The 21,084-nt window shown below is 42.8% G+C and overlaps 1 protein-coding gene across 8 annotated transcripts in view; it reads right to left on the bottom strand.

The window, feature by feature from the left end:
• plekha6 (pleckstrin homology domain containing, family A member 6) overlaps nucleotides 1-21,084 on the bottom strand; it is a 330,961-nt gene that overhangs the window by 32,572 nt on the left and 277,305 nt on the right. For all 8 annotated transcript variants that reach the window (XM_043716433.1, XM_043716439.1, XM_043716436.1 and 5 more), the window contains 2 exons: nucleotides 17,280-17,363; nucleotides 11,225-11,278 (listed from right to left, as the gene is read on the bottom strand). In XM_043716433.1, the coding sequence (XP_043572368.1) occupies nucleotides 11,225-11,278; nucleotides 17,280-17,363 (138 nt within the window). The remainder of the gene's footprint in view (nucleotides 1-11,224; nucleotides 11,279-17,279; nucleotides 17,364-21,084) is intronic.

The raw sequence follows: 21,084 nt of genomic DNA on the forward strand, positions 1-21,084 counted from the left end.
CCATTCAGCCCTTTGAGCTTGATCTGCAATTTAACAAAACCCTGGCTGGCCTGCCACCAATTGTCCACAGTATCTGAATATCTATTGCGAAACAAATCTTCGCAAAACCAAAGATTGCAGGACAGTTTATGGCCGATAGTTGAGCATCCACAGGTAAGATGATTCCAAACATTCGCAATCATTTGAATGAAGACATTTCTCCTGAACGTGCAACCACTTATTCCGAGACTGAGACCGCTCTTGCTCTAAACTGCTAAATTAATGGAAATATTCTCCCACCCTGTCACGTTTCTTAAGAATTGTCTATATTGTTTTGTGGGAGATTGATTTTAAACTGCAAAACCAGCGAATGTCTACTCAAACAAAAACAGAAATTGCTGGAAAAGCTCAGCAGGTCTGGCAGCGTCAGTGAAAGACCAACTGAGTTAATGTTTCAAGTCCAGTGACCCTGAGAGAGTCATACAGCACAGAAACAGACCCTTTGGTCCAACCAGAGTAAGTGAGGACTGAAGATGTTGGAGATCAGATGTTGGGTATAAGGTGAAGGGCTTATACCCAAAAAGTCGATTCTCCTGCCCCTCGGATGCTGCCTACCTGCTGTACTTTTCCAGCGCCACACTCTTGCCTTCGGTCCAACCAGTCCTTGCCGAACATAATCCCAAACTAAACTAGTCCCACTTGCCTGCACTTGGCCTATATCCCTCCAAACACTTCTTATTCATGTACTTATCTAAATGTCATAAATGTTGTAGCTGTACCTGCATCCACCACTTCCTCTGGACATTCATTCCAGCCACGAACCACTCTCTGCGTAAAAAACCTGCCCCTCATGTCACTTTTAAAACTTTCTCCTCTCACTTAAAAATGTCACCTAGTCTTGAAATCCTCCACCCTAGGGAAAAGATACCTGCCATTCACCTTATCTGTACCCCTCATTATTTTATAAACCTCTATAATGTCACCTCTCAACATTTGACACTCCAGTGAAAAAAGTCCCAGCCTACCCAGCCTCTCCTTCTAACTCAAACTCTCCATTCCCAGCAACACCCTGGTAAATCTCTTCTGAACCCTCTCCAGCTTAATAATATCCTTCCTATAAGTGGGAGACCAGAACTGGATACAGTACTCAGACCCTTCTTCAAGAACTTTTTGCCGAGAGGTGCGAGGGAGGAGCGAAGGACCGCTGGGGAGGTGAGTAAAAAACATTATTTGAGCAGAGCAGTGAGGAGAGAGGGTGAGAGAAATGAGGGCTGCCGGAAAGTTTTTAAGTGGGTGAGATCCTGCAGAAAGTGGCAGGTGAGAGACACTTCACATGTCTCTGCTGACTACATCTACGGGAAGTGCATCCAACTCCAGCTCCTTGAAAACCAAGTTAGGGAACTGGAGCTGGAGCTGGATGAACTACGGATTATCCGGGGGGCTGATGGAGAAATTGAGAGGATGTACAGGGAGGTGGTCACTCCCCAGACACAGGATAAGGACACCTGGGTTACAGTCAGGGGGAGGAAAGGGAACCGAAGGTCAGAGCAGGGATCCCCTGTGGCCGATCCCCTCAGCAATAAGTATACCGTTTTGGTACTGCTGATGAGGACTTCCTACCAGGGGAAAGCCATAGTTGTCAGGTCTCTGGCACTGAGCCTGGCACTGTGGCTCAGAAGGGAAGGGGGAGAATAGAAAAGCGCTAGTAATAGGGGACTCAATAGTTAGATGGATAGACAGGAGATTTTGTGGTCAGGAATGGAACTCCGGGAAGGTATGTTGCATCTCCGGTGCCAGGGTCCGGGATGTCGCCGATCGGGTTTACAGGATTCTGAAGGGGGAGGGTGAGCAGCCAGAAATCGTGGTACATATTGGCACCAATGATACAGCCAAGAAAGGGATTGAGAATCTGAAAAGTGACTACAGAGAGTTAGGATGGAAGCTGAAGAGCAGGACGAGTAGAGTAGAGATCTCAGGCTTGCTACTGGTACCAAGAGATAGTGAGGTGAGGAACAGTCAGCGAATGCAGCTTAACACGTGGCTGCGAGGCTAGTGCAGGAGGGAGGGCTTTGGATACCTAGACCATCGGGATACCTTCTGGGGTAGGTATGATCTGTACATGAAGGACGGGTTGCACCTGAACTGGAGGGGCACAAATGTCCTGGGTGGGAGATTTTCTCGTGTGGTTCAGGAGGGTTTAAACTAGTTTGCCAAGGGGGTGGGAATCAGAGCCACATATCTGAGAGGGGTCAGTTGCAGATGGGACAGTAACAGGATGTAGCAAATCTTTCGGGAAGGTTTCTCACGCGATGAAACAAAGGAATCAGTTCAAGTGTGTCTGCTTTAACGCAAGGAGTGTCAGAAATAAGAGTGATCAACTTAGAGCATGGATCAGTACTTGGGGCTATGATGTTGTGACCGTAATGGAGACGTGGGTTTCACAGGGGCAGGAATGGTTGCTAGATGTTCCAGGGTTTAGAACGTTTAAAAAGAACAGGGAGGGTGGAAAAAGAGGAGGGGGTGTAGCATTGCTAATTAGAAAGTGCATCACAGCAACAGAAAGGAAGGTTGTTGAGGAAGGTTTCTCTACTGAGTCAATATGGATGGGAGTTAGGAACAGCAAGGGAGCAACCGCCTCATTAGGGGTTTTCTACAGACTCCCTAATAGCAGTAGAGAGTTTGAAGATCTCATAGGCGAGCAGATTTTGGAAAAATGCAGATGTAGCAGGGTTGTTGTAATGGGTGATTTCAATTTTCCCAATATTTACTGGAACCTCCTTAGTGCAGGTGGTTTGGATGGAGCTGTTTTTGTCAGGTGTGTTCAGGAGGGTTTCCTTACTCAGTATGTAGACAGACCAACCAGGGGAGAGGCTGTTTTGGATTTGGTGCTTGGCAACGAGCCAGGACAGGTGTCAGATCTCGCGGTAGAAGAGCACTTTGGTGACAGTGACCACAACCGCCTTATATTTAGTATAGCCTTCGAGAGGGAAAGGAACAGTTACCGAGGGAAGATATTTAATTGGGAAAAAGGAAATTATGACGCTATCGTTCCTCTGAGACATGTACAAAGGGGTAAGATTAAGGAACCTTGGATGATGAGAACAGAGGAGCTTTTCGTTAAAAGAAAGAAGGCAGCTTACGTAAGGTGGAGGGAGCAAGGATCTAGCACAGCTTTAGTGGATTACAGGCTCGCTAGAAAGGAGCTCAGAAATGGACTGAGGAGAGCCAGGAGGGGGCACGAAAAAAGGCTTGGCAAGAAGGATTAGGGAGAATCCAAAGGCGCTTTACTCATACGTGAAGAATAAGAGAATGATCAGGGAGAAGGTAGGGCTGATCAGGGATAGCGTAGGGAACTTGTGCGTGGAGTCTCAGCAGATAGGGGAAGCCCTAAATGAGTTTTTTTGCTTTGGTTTTCACTAAGGAAAGAGATCTTGTTGAAAATGAGAACTTTGAGGAGCTGGGATACAGGCTTGACCAGATCAAGATTGATGAAGTTGATGGGATCGAAATTTTGGCAAACATTAAGATTGTTAAGTCCCTAGGGCCAGACCGGATTTATTGTAGGCTGCTCTAGGAAGCAAGAAAGGAGGTTGCTAAGCCGCTGGTGAAGATCTTTGCCTCCTCACACTCCACAGGAGTCATACCGGAGAATTGGAAGGAGACGAATGTTGTTCCTCTTTTCAAGAAGGGGAATAGGGAAATCCTTGGCAATTACAGACCAGTCAGTCTTACGTCTGTGGTCAGCAAAGTTGTGGAAAGACTTCTGAGGGACAGGATTTATGACTATTTGGCAAAGCATAGCGTTATTAAAGTCAGTCAGCATGGCTTTGTGAGGGGCAAGTCATGCCTCACAAATCCTATTGAGTTCTTTGAGGAGGTGACAAGACAGATTGACGACAGTCAAGCAGTGGATGTGGTGTATATGGACTTCAGCAAGGCATTTGATAAGGTTCTCCATGGTAGGCTAATTCATAAAGTCAGGAGGTATGGGATACATGGAGATTTGGCTATCTGTATTCAGAATTAGTTGGCTGACAGAAGGCAGAAAGTGGTTGTAGATGGAAAGTATTCTGCCTGGAGGTCAGTGCTGAGTGGGGTCCTACAGGGCTATGTTATTGGGCCTCTGCTCTTTGTAGTTTTAATAATTAACTTCGTTGAGGAGGTTGAGGGGTGGCTTAGTAACTTTGCAAATGACACAAAGGTTGGAGGTACCGCTGATAGTATCAAGGGCTATTGCAGGCTGCAGCGCGACATCGACAGGATGCAGAGCTGGGCTGAGAAATGGCAAATAGAGTTCAACCTGGATAAATGGGAAGTGATGCATTTTGGAAGGTTGAACCTGAATGCTGAATATAGGATTAAAGACTGGATTCTTGGCAGTGTGGAGGAACAGAAGGATCTGGGTGTGCAAGTGCATAGCTCCCTCAAAGTTGCCACCCAAGTGGATAGGGTTGTTGAGAAAGCATACGGCGTTTTGGCTTTCATTATCAGGAGGATCGGGTTTAAGAGCTGCAAGGTTTTGCTACAGTTCTACCTGTCCCTGGTGAGACCACACTTGGAATATTGTGTCCAGTTCTGGTTGTCCTACTATGGGAAAGATACAGAGGGTTTGGAGAAGGTGCAAAGAAGGTTTACCAGGATGCTGCCTGGACTGGAGAGCTTGTCTTATGAAGAAAGGTTGACTAAGCTTGGTCTTTTCTCTCTGGAGAGAAGGAGGAAGAGAGGAGACTTGATCAAGGTGTACAAGATAATGAGAGGAATAGATAGAATCGATAGCCAGAGACTTTTCCCCAGGGCAGGATGGACTGGTACGAGGGGCCATAGTTTTAAGATATTAGGAGAAAGATATAGAGGGGACGTCAGAAAAAGGTTCTTTAAGCAGAGAGTTGTGAATGCATGGAATACGTTGCCAGCGGTGGTGGTAGAAGCAGAGTCATAAGGGACATATAAGCGACTGCTGGACATGCACATGGATAGCAGTGAATTGAGCGTGTGTAGGTTAAGTTATTTTATTTTACATTAGGATTAATCCTTGGCACAACATCGTGGGCCAAAGGACCTGTTCTGTGCTTTACTTTTCTACGTTCTATGTTCTATGTTGTGTAACTTCTTCAATCCCCTATCAGTCTAGCAAGCCAATGGGTTCACTCACTGCCGTTCTGTCAATCTTAATGCACCACTTCCTTTCTCGTGTTGCTTTCATTGCAGAGAATTATAATGGACTGTCTCTTGTCATTCCCTCCAGTAACAACTGTAGACAATTCCAATAGATCAAGTGTTCTATCATCAGCTTGTACTTGTCAGTACAGAAACTGCCTGAAACAAACTCCTCACTCTTTACATCGAAGTCCCCATCCAACTGAACAATCCCTTATTCAGAGAGAAGGAACAGCAATTACTGTGTTATTACTCATATACTACACAGGCCTTTTATCACATTTGCAAACATCTGTACAATGCTTGTCTTTGTTCAGTATTTTCTGCTATCTGCCATTCGATGGACCTGCCAAGTGGATAGGTAAATAGCTTGTGAACTGAAAATCATCAATTAATCCCAGTTTAGGTACATAATGACTTAGGGATAATCGGAACGACTTATTCACAAGTCACCTATTTAAGCAAATCCTAAAACTGTCACATCTGTTAATATGCCCCAAATACACAATTACCTAAGTGACTGCCCAACCTTAAGAAATTAAACCCAGTTGGTGACCTACATTTAACCCCAAGTTCTACACAATTAACTAATCTTCAATCCACATTCATCCCAAGAGGCTGATAGTAATAATGGTGATTTCAGTGGATGAAGCGAACTTTTGATATGGCTATTGAGCTGTTTCAAATATAATACTTTAAATATGCAAGCTTGTCTCATAACATAAATCGTATTCAAAAATTAGCAGGAACAAACTCGGGACAAAACTGAGAGGAATCACTCCCATCTATGATCCTACTCTGGATTTTCATTTCCACATGTCTGAGGCAAGCTATCTTGCAAAATCATCTGAATTTCATAGTTTTTTTCCTGAACAAAGTCTGCTAAGTAACACATATTACACAAACACACACATGTTCATGTCAGTAAAATTTAGATTCTCACATGTTTATTTCTTGAATTCATAACTTGAACAGTATATTGCAGTCACCACACTGAGCAGTGTGTTGTAGCGAAGCAGTTATGGTCAATGTGATGAAAACTCTTCAATGAGCAGCTCATAATAGAAGCTGAGTGTTCTCGGTAAGTTATATAAAGTCTCCAACTGTTGTAATCACTTGATTAGAAACATATATTCATCTCTTTTCCTGCCTGCTACGAGATCCTGGACTGCTAATCCCCAGGACATAACACAACTGTGCGTTGAAGTCAAGCCGGATAATAGGATTCCACAATTTTGAAAAATTACTGCAGAATGGTTACGGCACAGGAGAAGACCATTTGGCCTATTGCATTAGTAGTGGCTCTCCAAAGGAGCAACTGACTTAGTGTCACTTCCTTGCCTTCTCCCCATAATCCAGCACATTCTTCCATTTCAGATAACAATCCAATCGCCTCTTGAAAGCTTTGATTGAACCTTCCTCCACCACACTAGCCTTCCGAGGAGCAGAAGGTTTTGAGCAGATGTAAGAAAAGACATTCTCACCCAGAGGGCGGCGGGGAATCTGGAAGTCACTGCTTGTAAAGGGTGATAGAGGCAGAAATCCTCAAAACATTTTAAAAGTGTTTCAATGTTCGCTTGTGAAGCCAATGCATACAAGGCTATGGGCCAAATGTTGGAAAATGGAATTAGAATAGTTAGGTGTTTGGTTTTGACACAATGGTCTTTTCCTATGCTGTAGATCTCTCGGAGTCTGTGACACTCTGAGATAGCACGTTGCAGATTCCAACCTCTCATTGGATGATGAGGTTGTCATGTTGCCATTGTTTCTTTTGTCAGTCTGGTTCACTAATGTCCTTTATGGACAGAAATGGCCATCTTTACCTGGTCAGGACTACATGTGACACCAGACCCACAGCAATGTGGTTAACTCTCAACTGCCCTCTGGGCAATTAGGAATGGGCAATAAATGCTGGACTAGGCAGTGATGACCTCATCCCTTGAATGAATAATCAACTTAGATTTGTACCTTGTTGTCCTCAATCTTTTCACCAATAGGAACAACTTCTCGACTGACTCCCTCATGGTTTTGAAGATATTTCCTACCCGGAGATCTCAATGCATAATTTTGAAGAAGGTGGGACTTGAACCTGGTCTCTGGCCGAAAAGAGACTAGCCGAAAAGGGATGAATGGCCTCTTCCTGAGCTGTGACAATGCTGTGACTCTGCAATTCTGAGAGGTAGAGACACTACCACTGCCACAAGACTCTCATTCAATATTTGCATCAAATAATACTCCTGCACTATCAGCTGGCTTTATTCAGACTGAAAGACTGGAGTCTTACCTTTGAACTTGGAACTCGTCAGTCGGCAATCTGCATTCCTCTATATCATTTTACAATTCACTGGCATATTTTAGTTGTCAAACTGCTTCAAGGCAGGGAATCTCAGAGAGATTCAAGTACTTATAGTAATCTAATCCCTTGTCCAGAGGATAATGGCTGGGTTTGAAGTTTTAAGTTAATTATCTCTTACACAAGAAACCAAAAGATACTTTGCCTCCTTGTCAACTGTACTCAAAATGGCTACTTACAAATCAACAATGACTGCATAATGAAGTAATTAATTACATTGAAAGCTAAGGTTGCTTGCCCAACCTTCTCTATTCGAAGAGATTTAAACAAGATTTTCAAAATCACAAAGGTATTTGACACAGTAAATAAGGAGAAACTGTTTCAAGGTTCAACAAGCAAAAAAGTGGGGAGAAGATGGAGAGTGAATTTATGATCTGAAACGTGCTGATTGAAAACGTGATGGAAGCTGGCTTCGTGAAAAAGTTTGAAAAATATAGTTCACCACTTCAGAGAAATATTTTGCAGAGTTACGGAGATAGATCAGGGGACTGGGGCTATTTGACATTTTTTTTTAAGACAGCCATGACAGTGCTACATTGACTGAGGTGGGTTGGGGTTGGTTAGCTCAGTTGGTTGGACAGCCGGTTTACATTGTAGAGTAATGTACCAAAAGCATGGGTTTGATTCCCACACCAGCTGAGGTTACCATAATGGAGTCTCTTTCTCAACCTCTCCCCTCACCCAAGGTGTGGTAACCCTCAGGTTAAGCCAACACCAGTTACCTCTCTCTAATGGGAGAGCAGCCCCATAATACAATCGGACATTGGTGACCTTACATTGTCTGAATGATCTTTCTATGTTGTATGATTCCACAGTTTGAGACATATCTGAAACACGATAAGGTGCCATGAAAGTACAAGTCTTTTTGTGGTAATTATCGATTGAAGTTTGAGGGAAACTTGCTAATGTATAGGAATAAATGTGCCACATCTATTTGCAGTGATATTGAGCCTGGCAACAACTAATGAACAGATTCTGAGCCAAAAAATCAATGATGCTGAATTGGAAAGGGAATGAAAACTTGCCAGTTGTCAGTCAAGGTTTGTTCAAAACATTATATTAATTAATTGCTTTATAGGGTCAGGGATTGAACATAATCATCAGCAAATCAATAGGGAAGATGGTGATTTAGTTCAAATTAAATGGTGCTACAAAACAACATCACCTCATCAATTCCAGTCATGTTTTCAAACATAGATATTGACTGCAGAGCAGTGGATGAGTCAAACATAACATTCACTTTAAACATATACTTTCCTGTGGACATGTAGCAACAATTTCACTTCAAAATATGTTTGGCATAAAGCACATTTACTATAGTAACGTATCCCAAAATATCCTGCAGCGCAGCGCTCATATTCAGAATGAACCAAGGGTTTAGAGTCACTGCAGGATTGTGTTGTAAATCCTGGCACAGTAGAAGCGACAGCGGCTGTAACTGGTAAGATTAGAACAGTGTGCCAGAGATAACAGCATCAATGTAAATCCAAAGCCACGCTGTGAATAACTTGAGTTTACTCATTCTAGAACATGCGCAGCTTTCTTAAATTTGTACTCTTAAGATGAGCTCTCAGAGAGAAGGCGCTAAGTTCCAGCCCATTAACATTAGCTGAGCTTCTCAAGGTTGACAGGGATTTGGTTTTATGCACTTGACTTTGAGTGTGGTCTCAAGCCCCTTAAATACCAAGATAGGGCTGACTAAATGCCCCTTTTAAAAGCATAGTATTGCTGAGGTTAATCACTGAAACAGCTCATTCAGTCCATCTAGTCTAGCTACGTATTAATGCATCATACAGTCTCTCTGACTCTACTTCACCCTAATCTATAAAACATATCTTTCTATTCCTTTCTCCCTAAGATATTAATCGAGCTTCCTCTTATGTGTGACAATGCCATATGTCTAAACTATTTCATGCAGGTTTCAAACTCAAAGCACTCTTTCATGGGTAATGAGTATTTTCCTGAACTTCCAATTCAATTTACTAGTGGTCATCTTATAATTATGACCACTAGACATACCTGTTCCTAAGTGGAAATGTCTTCTCTGCATTTCCCCTATCAAACTCATATCATAATTTTAAGGTTATCCAGATGTCTTTTTCTAGAGAGTAGTCACCTCTCCCCACCTGCACTGTTTTTTCCTTGATGGTTATAATTTCAGACACACAATCTTGAGCAGAGTCTAAGTGCCTCGAACGGTCACAGCAGCAAGCGCATGTAAAATGGACAGATTCACAGAACAGAAAGCAGGCAATTTACAGAAAACCAATTATTTGAAGCATCCTGTGTTGTGTATGAAAGTTGAGGGAGGTTAATCACACTCTATTGAATTCTCTACAGGGATTCTGACAAGATTTACACAAATTCAATAGTAAACAACAAGATCTTTTGACGAGATGAACACACTACAGACTGCATTATCAGGATGTCGGTGAAGACAGAAACAGACAAATACTCAAAGGAGAAGTATCAAGGTTCACTACCTTCACAGTGCAACCCAAAAAAATATAATTCCCAACATTAATCGTCAAATATTTAAATTTTGTTTAGCCTATCAAAGAGGCAAGCCCTTAATTTCGATCATCTCTCTGGAGTAAAATCCCTTTGATATGGTTTGTTCCTCACTAAAGAAATCCCTTTAATGTTTTTATTGCCTTCCCATTACTACATTTTTTTGATGTGTGTTTGATCGCTATTGAATAATCCTTTTTAATTAGCTTGGTCCGTGAGCAAAATGCTGGAACATAGTCTCCTGGAGCATGTTGTGTCATGAATCTAGTTGTATCATGTGGATCTGAAATAGTTCAATCATTAACACTGTACTTATCATTACTCTTGCTGTTGCTTTAATATCTTTATGTTTGATCAATGGAGAACAACAAAGTATTCATTGGTTGAAAAACCCATGACATGGACCTTCCTTCAATGTTCATCACCATTTTTAAGAGGGCAGTTAGTTCCTACAACCAATAATGAGAAGGTTTGTGCACCAATATCTGGTTGTGAAACCAGGATTTAGATACATCTGTGAGGGTTGTCTGGAATGGGTTTTGACCTTCTCCACCTGCTGACTTGGAGTCAAGAATACAACTAACAGTCAAAGGCTCACTCAATATCTTACATGTGAAGATGTATCTGCTACTAACAATCTTAACGCTTGTTTTATCCTCCTTGGCAATGCCTATATGTTAATTACTGTTCTACAGGAATAATTGTAATGTCACTTTATTCAGTAATTATGAGTATTTTGTGTATACATAAAATGAAACACCCTCTTCAGACATTTCTAAACTACCCTTGGATTTTTTTCATCTAACTTGTTTCTGTGTTACACCCTAGTTTATAATGACTTAATTATGTGAAAATGTTGATTTGATTTTTTAAAAAAAAAAGTCATGTAATTAATTGGTGGCGTGGGTGAGGTGTGCTGAATGGGCTCTTGGTGGCGTGGGTGAGGTGTGCTGAATGGGCTCTTGTGTTGTGTCATTCTCTGAGTCTTGTTCCTCATGGTCTTTAAGTATCATTGACTCGAACTCCCAGTTCACATGGATCAGACTCAAGGGTAATGTCCAATTCACAACCTTGTCACTTCATCCTTGACCAATGGGAATAGACATCAGGGTGGTTTGACCAATGGAAACAGACACCAAAAGAGTGTGGCCAATGGGTATAGACACCAGGACAGTTTGACTCATGTGAATGGACACCAAGACAGATTTACACATCAAGGCCCACCTGCTGGTCCAGAAATTCTAGCTTCCTTTGTAACTGAAGATCTAGAATTTCATCCTGTTATGCCACAAGGTAAAAGGAGTCGCAGAGTTAGACAGCACAGAATGAAGAAGAAAACAAATAGTTAGTCAGAAGAAAGGGAATAGATGGTTAGAGAGTTCAAAAGCGCCCAGTTAGACACTGTGATACTCCAAGGATACGGTAAATAAGATAGAGCTCTGAATCTACCAATGCTGCTCATCAGCACCTGACCATTTCAAAAATGCTGCTGCACAGACTGTTCTAAGTGTAGTTGTTACTTCCACTGCAAGAAGGCAAGGCTTCTATGGAAAATGGAGATGGTTTTACTGTCCAAATTGACATTTAATGACCAAAGAGGTTCCCTTGATCCCTAAACCAACTCTTTGAGGCAGGTAGACCTGCTCTAAGCCCATCTGAGTGCACGCCAGCTCCTCAGCTCTGACACTAAATCTACACCACACAGAGTAGAGGATGCTGAGGGAAGGTTAAAGCACAAAGTGAAGATTGAATGCAATGATGATAAAATGAACCCCCCGCAGGTTCTACTATTGAAGTCAAGAAAGTTGAATAAACACGATGGGAAAGCTGAGCTTGCCCAGGTTAGCATTAGGGGAAGGTGGTTTAGTGGTAATGTTAATGACCTATGAATCCAGATCCCGTTCTGATGTTCTGAGGATATGGGTTTGAGTCCTACTGTGGGAGGTGGTGAATTTGGAATTCAATTAAGATCTGGACATTAATAACCATCGTCAATTGTTGTAAAAACCCATCTGATTCAATAGGAAGGAGATCTGTTGTCCTTTCTGACATGTGAATCCAGACCCACAGCATGGAGTCACAGCACAGAAAAAGGCCATTCAGCACATCAAGTCTGCACTGGTCAAAAACTCCCATTTCCCAGCACTTGGCCCAATGCCTCGTATGGGTTGGCATCACAAGTGTACATCTAAATACTTCTTCAAAGTTATGAGAGTTTCTGCCTCTACCACCCTTATAGGCCATGAGATCCAGATTCCCACCACCCTCTGGGTAAAGATTGTCTACACAAATCCACTCTAAACCTCCTGGCCCTTACCTTAAAATTAATCCCCCCATCATTGATCGCTCCACCAAGAGGAAAAGATCCTTCTTGTCTCCCCCATCTATATCCCTCATCAGTTTATACCCCTCAAATCATGTACCCATCAGTACTCTCTACTTGAAGGAAAACAATCCAAGTCTATCCAGCGTCGTGTCTTTTCACTGCCACTCAGTTCAATAAATGCTGGTCGAGCTAGTGAAGTCAACATTCCATGATGTGGAACAGTTGAGAATACAAGGAGGATAGTTTGAGGAGGAGAATGTAGGGATGGACAATACAATTTATCTCCCAAGCCCTGAATCCTACTGGAATATGGTTCCAGATGACTGTGGATGACCTCTCAGTTGGGTCCAATCTTATCCTCAAGGATCAAATACACTCACTCATTTTCCCAGAGGACAATAGTGACTAATGGTTATTACTCCCAGACCCAAGTTAAGATTAATTGTACTGGTCCTCAGTGAATGCTGGCATGGAATACAGCTGATGTCGGCAGTCTTAATGTGTAGAACTGCAACTACTTATTCTACAAGTCATGCAGCATAGGGGTCAGAACCAAATCTTAGCTGCAGATGAGCTACTGTTAAAACTATGTGACATGCCAATTGTTAAGGAGACAAAAGAGATTTTCACTCTTTGAGGCTTGCAAGCTTGGTCCAAACTCACTGCACAGCAGCTCCTCAGGCACATGTAAAAAGACAAACGTCTTGTCCAGTAACTAATGTTTGATCCTCTGTTCCTAAAGGGCAACAGCCAAAATATTGTATTTTCATGACATATTGACTGCAGCTGGGACAAAAGAAGTTCAAGCTTTCACTGTTAAACTATACTCCACACAGAGAGTCGCCTGAGGCGGGAATTGAACCCGGGTCTCTGGCGCTGTGAAGCAGCAGTGCTAACCACTGTGCTACCGTGCCGCCCAAAAGAAGTTCAAGCTTTCACTGTTAAACTATGAGAAGAATTCAGCATGGATTTTCAATCTTGATAATAAAACATAGAATCCCTACAGTGCGGAAGCAGGCCATTCATCCCATCAGCTCCACAACCACCCTCTGAAAAGTATCCGATACAGACCCACCCCCTACCCTATCCCTGTAACTCTGCATTTCCCATGGCAAACCCACCTTGTCTGCACATCCCTGGACCCTCTGGGTAATTTGCCACGGTCAACCCATCTCACCCACCCATCTTTGGACTGTGGGAGAAAACCGGAGCACCTGAAGGAAATCCACACAGACACGGGGAGAATGTGCAAACTCCACACAGACAGTCACCCGAGGCTGGAATGAAACCCAGGTCCCTGGCGGTACGAACCATTGTGCCGCCCATTAACATGGCTGGAGTAACTGAATCTGATTTTAGTTACAGACCTGAGTCTTAACTAAGACTTAGGCTTGAGACTCTGCTGTCTAGCATTATCCATTCTCCAGCTCTCCTTCTCCCATCATACCTATTCTCAACAATTTCAGCTGGCTCCCTGCTACTCAATGCTTCAAACTCAAAATCCTCACCTTCAGAACCTTTCCATAACCTTGCACGTCAATCGCTCCCAGCCCGTGAATTCTGGTTCTCTGATACCATGTGTTAGTCATCCCTCCATTTCACTATATTAATCATCACAATCCCTGCATCCCACCAAACTTTTGTAACTTGATCCCTAAATCCTTCCAAACTCCATGGTTATGGGACTCCTTTAAACGTCTTTCTTCAATCATGTTTTAAACTATTTCTCCTCAACGTTTTGCACACATTTGCTGTGAAGCATCTTAGGACATCTTTCTGTGTGAAGGCACTCTGTAATTATTTAAAACAGAGGAAACAATAGCACGCTGGTAATGTTACTAGACTAATAATCCACACACTTGGATAATTCATTTCTGACACGGGTTCAATGCCGTACCACAGCATAGGGACAAAAGGGCGTACAGCACGGAAACAGACCTTTGGTCCAACCATGCCGACCAGTTAACCTAATCTGATCTAGTCCCATTTGCCAGCACTTGGCCCATATCCCTCTAAACCTTTCCTATTCATATACTTATCCCAATGCTTTTTAAATGCTGTAATTGTACCAGCCTCCACCACTTCCTCTGGCAGCTCATTCCATACATGTACCACCCTCTGTGTGAAAACGTTGCCCCTTAGGTCCCTCTTATATATCTTTCCCCTCTCACCCTGAACCAATGCCCTCTCGTTCTGGACTTCCCACCCCAGGGAAAAGACTTTGTCTATTTATTCTATCCATGCACCTCAGAATTTTGTAAGCCTCTATAAGGTAACCCCTCAGCTTCTGACACTCCAGGGAAAACAGCTCCAGCCTATTCAGACTGTCCCTATAGCTCAAATCCTCCAACCCTGGCAACATCCTTGTAAATCTCTTCTGAACCCTGCCAAGTTTCACAACATCTTTCCGAAAGGAAGGAGACCAGAATTGCACGCAATATTCCAACAGTGGCCTAACCAAGTCCTGTGCATCCACAATATGACCTCCCAAAAGGAAAGCATACCAAATGGGTTTTTCACTATCTTATCTACCCTGCAACTCCACTTTCTATGAACCTCCACTCCAAGACCTCTTTGTTCAGCAACACTCCCCAGAACCTTACCATTAAGTGTATAAGTCCTGCACTGATTTCTTTTTCCAAAATGCAGCACCTCACAATTATCTAAAGTCCATTTGCCACTCCTCAGCCAATTGCCCCATCTAATCAAGGTCCCATTGTAATCTAAGGTAACCTTCTTGGCTGTCCACTAAACCTCCAATTTTGGTGTAATTGGAGGATTTTTAATTTAATGAAAAAAATAATCTGGAATAAAATGCTAGTCTCACTAACCACTAACATGGGAATTCTGGATGGCTGTAAAAGTGCTCTTTCTTCACTAACTTGCCTCAAGTCTGGACTAATGTGACTCCAGTCCCACAGTGATGTTATTGACCCTAACTGCCCTCTGAAATGGTCTGCCAAACAACTGAGTTGTACCAAACTGTAAAAGTTGACAAAGGTGATCAGATAGATGGATAACAAATGATGGACTTGTCAGTGACACTCACGTTCTAAGAATAAATGAAGGAGAAAGACATTGGTCAACTTTTACTGTTGTCTTTGTTCTTTGCTCTTTCAATTATGTTCTAACCCAGTAACTTCAAACTGTCCTCTGTTACACCCACAATGTCATGAGTAAAGGACCAAACCATTTTGTACTTCAGTTTTCAAAAAATATAACAGGCTGACATATTGAATTGATCTGTGTGACTCTACAGTGAAAATGTCTCATAGCTACACAGCAGCTTTATTCTGTTGTAAACATCTGTTTCAGGGGAATCGAACAAACTGAAGTGTCAGCTACACAGGTCAGAAAAGCACGCCTGACAGTAAGTATGCTGCTGGTATCAGGGATTAAAAAATGTCAGGGGTACCTTGATTTTTGGCCCAGCAATGGTAGCATACCGATGCACTGGCAACTTTTAAAGTGTCACTGGTAGAGTTTGGGAGCGGCGGTAAGATGGGTTTATCCATAGAGAGCAGTGGTTCCTCGTGACTATTGCACAATTTTTTCTTCTGGTAGCCTCGGAATAAATTGTTGAGACTTCCAAACTTCATCTTGATTGGCAGGATGGAGTGGGGGGAAATGAAGGGGTGATTGAAATGGATTATAACGTTTCTACAAGGGTTTAGACAGATAGGAGTGGAACCATCTCGCTGGACACTTCCTGTCAGACGGTGGCAAAAGAATCGGTGTTTGCAACAGTCAGTCAATACAGCTGGGATAAAGTTTCAGTGGTCAAAAGGAAAATAAATATTTCATGATTTACTGATTAGTGCGCTACTCTCATTTGCTGAGAATTATATAAAATTTACAGCACGCACGCAAGCAGTGCAGCCCATTGGATTTGAGTTGGTGTTTATGTCCCATATCAGTCTCATGATAACCTACTGGCATTATCACTAATTATTAACTTAGCGACCCAGGCATCTTATTGGAGACACAGGTTCAAATCTTGCTTTGGCAGATGGTGGAGTTTGAATTCAATAAAAATCTGAATTAAGAGTCTAATGATGACCATGAAACTATTGTCAATTGTCAGGCAAAACTGATTGCGATCAGCAAAGTCTTTTTAGGGAAGGAAATCTGCTTTCCTTACCTGGTCTGGCCAACATGTGACTCCAGACCAATGGCCCTCTGGGAAATTAGGGACTGGCAATAAATGCTGGCCTGGCCAGCAACATCCACATACTGTGAATGAGTGGAAAGAAACTGTTCATGGGATGTGAGTATCGCTAGTCAGGGCAATATTTGTTGTCCGTTCCTTAATGTCCGTGAGAAGATGATGGTGAACCACCCTACTTGCACTGCAGGCCATGGGGAATAGCAAGCCCCCTCCCCCCACCCCAGTTCTGTTAGGGAGGAATTTCCAAGACTCTGACTCAGTGAAAGTGAAAGAATAGTGATCTCGCTCCAAGTCTGGGTGAGGGGATCCTGGAGGGGAACTTGCAGATGGTGGGTTTTTCAATACATCTGCCACACTTGCCTTTCCAGGTGGTAAAGCTCACAGGTTTAGAGGGTACTGATGAAGAATTTCATTGCTTGGGGCATTTGTATTCTTGGATCTTAGCAGAATCTAGGCCTTGTTGTCAAGGTCCTGCAAATAGAAACCTAAAGCTACGTCCAAAGATGTGAATTTTCACTGTAATCAATATCCAAAAATGAATCAGCAACAGGAACCATTCCCTATGAATTGTAGGTAGTGCTTCCAGGTTAGAACTAACTACAGAATAAGCCAAGAAAATATTGTCGGGGAATCAAACATGCCAAACGTCAATGTGCCAGAAATTTTGCAATACATGGAGAGTCCAGAAGTTATGGTTTATGACATCCCCTTCTATCATTTGCTTATTACAGTTTTCTTGCATGAATCCAAATGAATTTACATTGCAAGTCATTTTCAGAACTTACCATTCTGTCCTGCATTGAGCGAGAGGCAGTGAAGTGATATGGCTGCAGTCCAGACAGTCTCCTGTCTCCGGAGTAGTCGTATTGCTAGAAACAAACAGGAAAAAGCTTTAATAAAACTCACCACCAACAACAGCTGATGCACAGAGTCTGATTTCCTTGGAAATGCCTAACTAACAAGATGAATGTTAATTATGTTTGCAAATACTCCTGTGAAGAGGCTTGGAACTTTTTTTTAATTAAGTGAAGTGTTGTTAACTGTGCATTACAGAGTCCAACAAGCAGAACTGATGACTTTGTGAATTTTAAGGTTTCTTTAATCCTGTTTCTTGTTCCAGTATGATGGTGATGCTGTTACAACCTGCAAATGTATCACTTATCCAGAGGTGATGAGCTGGATCTATCACTCCTTGAGGGTTAAACCTGAGCACAGCAAGCTGTCGAAGTGGGAATGAGCTTGCCCAGGCAATGTTTTTTTTATGCTGGGGCTGGGTAGGGTCTCCGCCAGCCCCTGGAAAACAATGATCTTTTCTGGGCATTACACCTTAGGAAGGATCATCTGACCACAAGGCATAGGAACAGAAGTAGGCCATTCAGCCCTTTGAGGTCTATGGCTGATCTGATAATCTCTAATTTCACTTTACTTTAGAAGGAGTACCTTATAGATTTAGCAAAATTATAAAAAAATTACACAAAATGAAGTTGTATACCCTGGAATTTAAAATGTTTGACTCAAGTTTCAAAACATTAAGGGGGACAGGTAGGGTAGATAGAGAGAGACACTATTTTGTAGGAGAAAACTATTGCAGATGCTGGAATCTGTACTGAAAACAAAAAATGCTGGAGATCACAGCGGGTCAGGCAGCATCCATGGAGAGAGAGCAAGCTGACGTTTCGAGTCCAGATGACTCGTTATCAGAGCTGACGTGACTCCCATTTCTTCCCTTTGTTTTAGCTATATTTGTTACATTCTCTGTCACCATGTCCTCTCTCCCCTTCCCCCACTCCAGTGAGACTATGTCTTCTTTCCTGTTTGGCAGTTAGACCCACTATGGTTCTGCCATTCTCAGAGTCCAGAACTAGAGGGCATAGGTTTAGGGTGAGAAGGGAAAGATATAAAAGGGGCCTAAGGGGCAAATGTTTCACACATTTCGTGTGTGTATGGAATGAGCTGCCAGAGGAAGTGGTGGAGGCCGATACAATTGCTACATTTAAAAGGCATCTGGATGGGTATCTGAATAGGAAGTGTTTAGAGAGACATGGGCCAAGTGCTGGCAAATGGGACTAGATTGGGTTGGGATATCTGGTCGGCATGGATGAGTTGTACCGAAGGGTCTGTTTCCGTGCTGTACATCTCTATGACTCTGTGACTTAATCTGCACGAACAGCACCATTTCTCCCCCAGCACGCGACCCCACTATTTCATAAATGTTGCCCCCTCCACACTCATGTCAGCGCTGATGAAGAATCATCTAGTGTGCTTGCTCACTCTCCACGGATGCTGCCTGACCCACTGTGATCTCCAGTATTATTTGTTTTGAGACACTTTTTCCACTGATTGTGAATCTAGCACTAAGAGGTAGAGTCTAAAAATTGGAGCCAGAAATTTCAGGAGAGCAATTAGAAACATTGCGAGACAGAAAAGGATGGAGAAATTTAGAATTCTCTTCTGAAAATTGCAATTGATGTCAGATCAATTGCTAAGTTTAAAATGGAGATTGATACAGTTTTGTTATCCCCAGGGTATAACGGGATATGGGGTAATGGTAAGTGTATGGAGGTCAGTCATAGGTAAGCCATGATCTCACTGCGTGACACATGGAGCTAAATGGCCTCCTCCTCATCTTCTATTCCTACGTAATATCGAAATATTTAGAAAGACCTAAAGAAACAGACACATTTCTTTCTAATTGTTGAACCTTCCCATTGTATTTTTCCCATTGAAACCTATCGCCTTCACATTCTAACCCTGTCACGAACTGCAATGTAATCAACTCCATTGTGCTGCTCACTTCCATCTCCTTTCCTGCAAACTTGGTATGCAAACCTTTCATGAAAAGCATCCTCATATCTTTTTTCCTCTCTCTGACAAGGAACTACATAAATAGAAGTGTTGGAACTATTCCATTTAATTTCCATTTCTATAGTTGACGTCTTAATCTTTAACTTGCATTCACCATTATTTGAACCCTCTGTCACAATAAACAACTGCCTGGATCAAGTCAGTTTCTTTTCTTATTAATCCTAGAAAGCTGAACTGAAACTCCCACGTATATTGAATTCTGAACCCTCAGGGACCTTGCAACGTAAAGAGTCCTTTGCTGTGCTTCCCTGGGCCACACACATGGGCAGAATGTTCCCTTTTGCTGAGGGTGAGTTTCTGGTGGAGACTAACATGCAAATTCCCCTCCCCTCCGACTAAGAAAACTTGTCATTTCACCCATTAAGAGCTGGCAGGTCAGTGTGTGTGAGGTTCTCAGCAAATGGCAGGCCTTGACACTCGAAAATTCAGGGTGCCAAAAGTTACCACCAAGCCAACTCCTCAGTTGGGCACGGCAGCACCGTGGTTAGCACTGCCGCCTCAGAGCGCCAGTGTCCCAGGGACATTTAATCTAAATTAAGCCGTATAGACATTTGGAATGAATGCATCAGCTTGAAAAGAAATATTGTGAAATAATCGAACATTGTTGAGAGCATTCTTGTTTGAATTAGAAGTTTTGAGTTCCTACTCAAGAGAAATTAGGTGTACAACTTACGTTGAAGCAGCAATGCAATGCTGTGCAGAGGGAGTGCTACACTGTCACTGATACCACCTTTCACAACAATGTTCATCCAAGCTCTTTCAGGTGGATAGAACAGATCATATTTTGAAGAGCGACAGCAGCATCTTCACAACATCTTCACTCAAATAACATCAATAAAGCAGACTACCTGGTTACTACCACATTGCTGGTTTGGGATCATGCTGTGCACAAATTGCCTGTCATGTTTGTACAACAGCGAGTTCAAAAGGAATTCATTGGCTGTAAGGGACAGAGCTGTGAAAGTTTGTTCCATGAATGAATATCTTTCCAAATCCCTCCTGCACTCTCAAATTATAGGATGGTATAAAAACTTCTTAGGATCCCTACAGTGTGGATACAGGCCAATCAGCCCATGCAGTCCACAATGACCCTCTGAAGAGCACCCCACCCAGACCCACTTACCCTCCCTTCTCCTATCATCATGCATTCCCCATGGCTAATCCACCCAGTCTGCATGTCTTTGGAAGAAACTCACACGGACACAGGGAGAACGTGCAAACTCCACACAGACTGTCGCCCGAGGCTGGAATTGAGCCCGGGTACCTGGCACTGTGAGGCAGCAGTGCTAACCACTGAGCCACCATGCCACCCTTTGAGTAAGAAAAAGTCTTTTGCAGGAGGCAACATAGAAATTACAGCCCAGACACAGTCCATTTAGCCGACTTGCCTTTGCTGTTCATTTTTCCTGAAGGGCTTTTACCCGAAACGTTGATTTTCCTGCTCCTCCGATGCTGCCTGACCTGCTCTGCTTTTCCAGCACCACTCCAATCTAGACTCTGATCTTTAGCATCTGCAGTACTCACTTTCACCTTTGCTGTTCAAAGGCAATTAGGAATGCAACGCAAGGCGCACATACAGAACTATATAATTATGTAACTAAATTCTACAAAGGCTCTCGTCAGAACACTGCTGGGATGCTCTAAACAGTTTTGGGCCCCTGATCTATGAAAAGATATACTGGAAGCAGTTCACAAAAGATTCATCCTCTTGGTTTATCCCGGGTC

This window comes from Chiloscyllium plagiosum, chromosome 26, assembly GCF_004010195.1.
Source record: "Chiloscyllium plagiosum isolate BGI_BamShark_2017 chromosome 26, ASM401019v2, whole genome shotgun sequence".
Lineage (NCBI taxonomy): Eukaryota > Metazoa > Chordata > Chondrichthyes > Orectolobiformes > Hemiscylliidae > Chiloscyllium > Chiloscyllium plagiosum.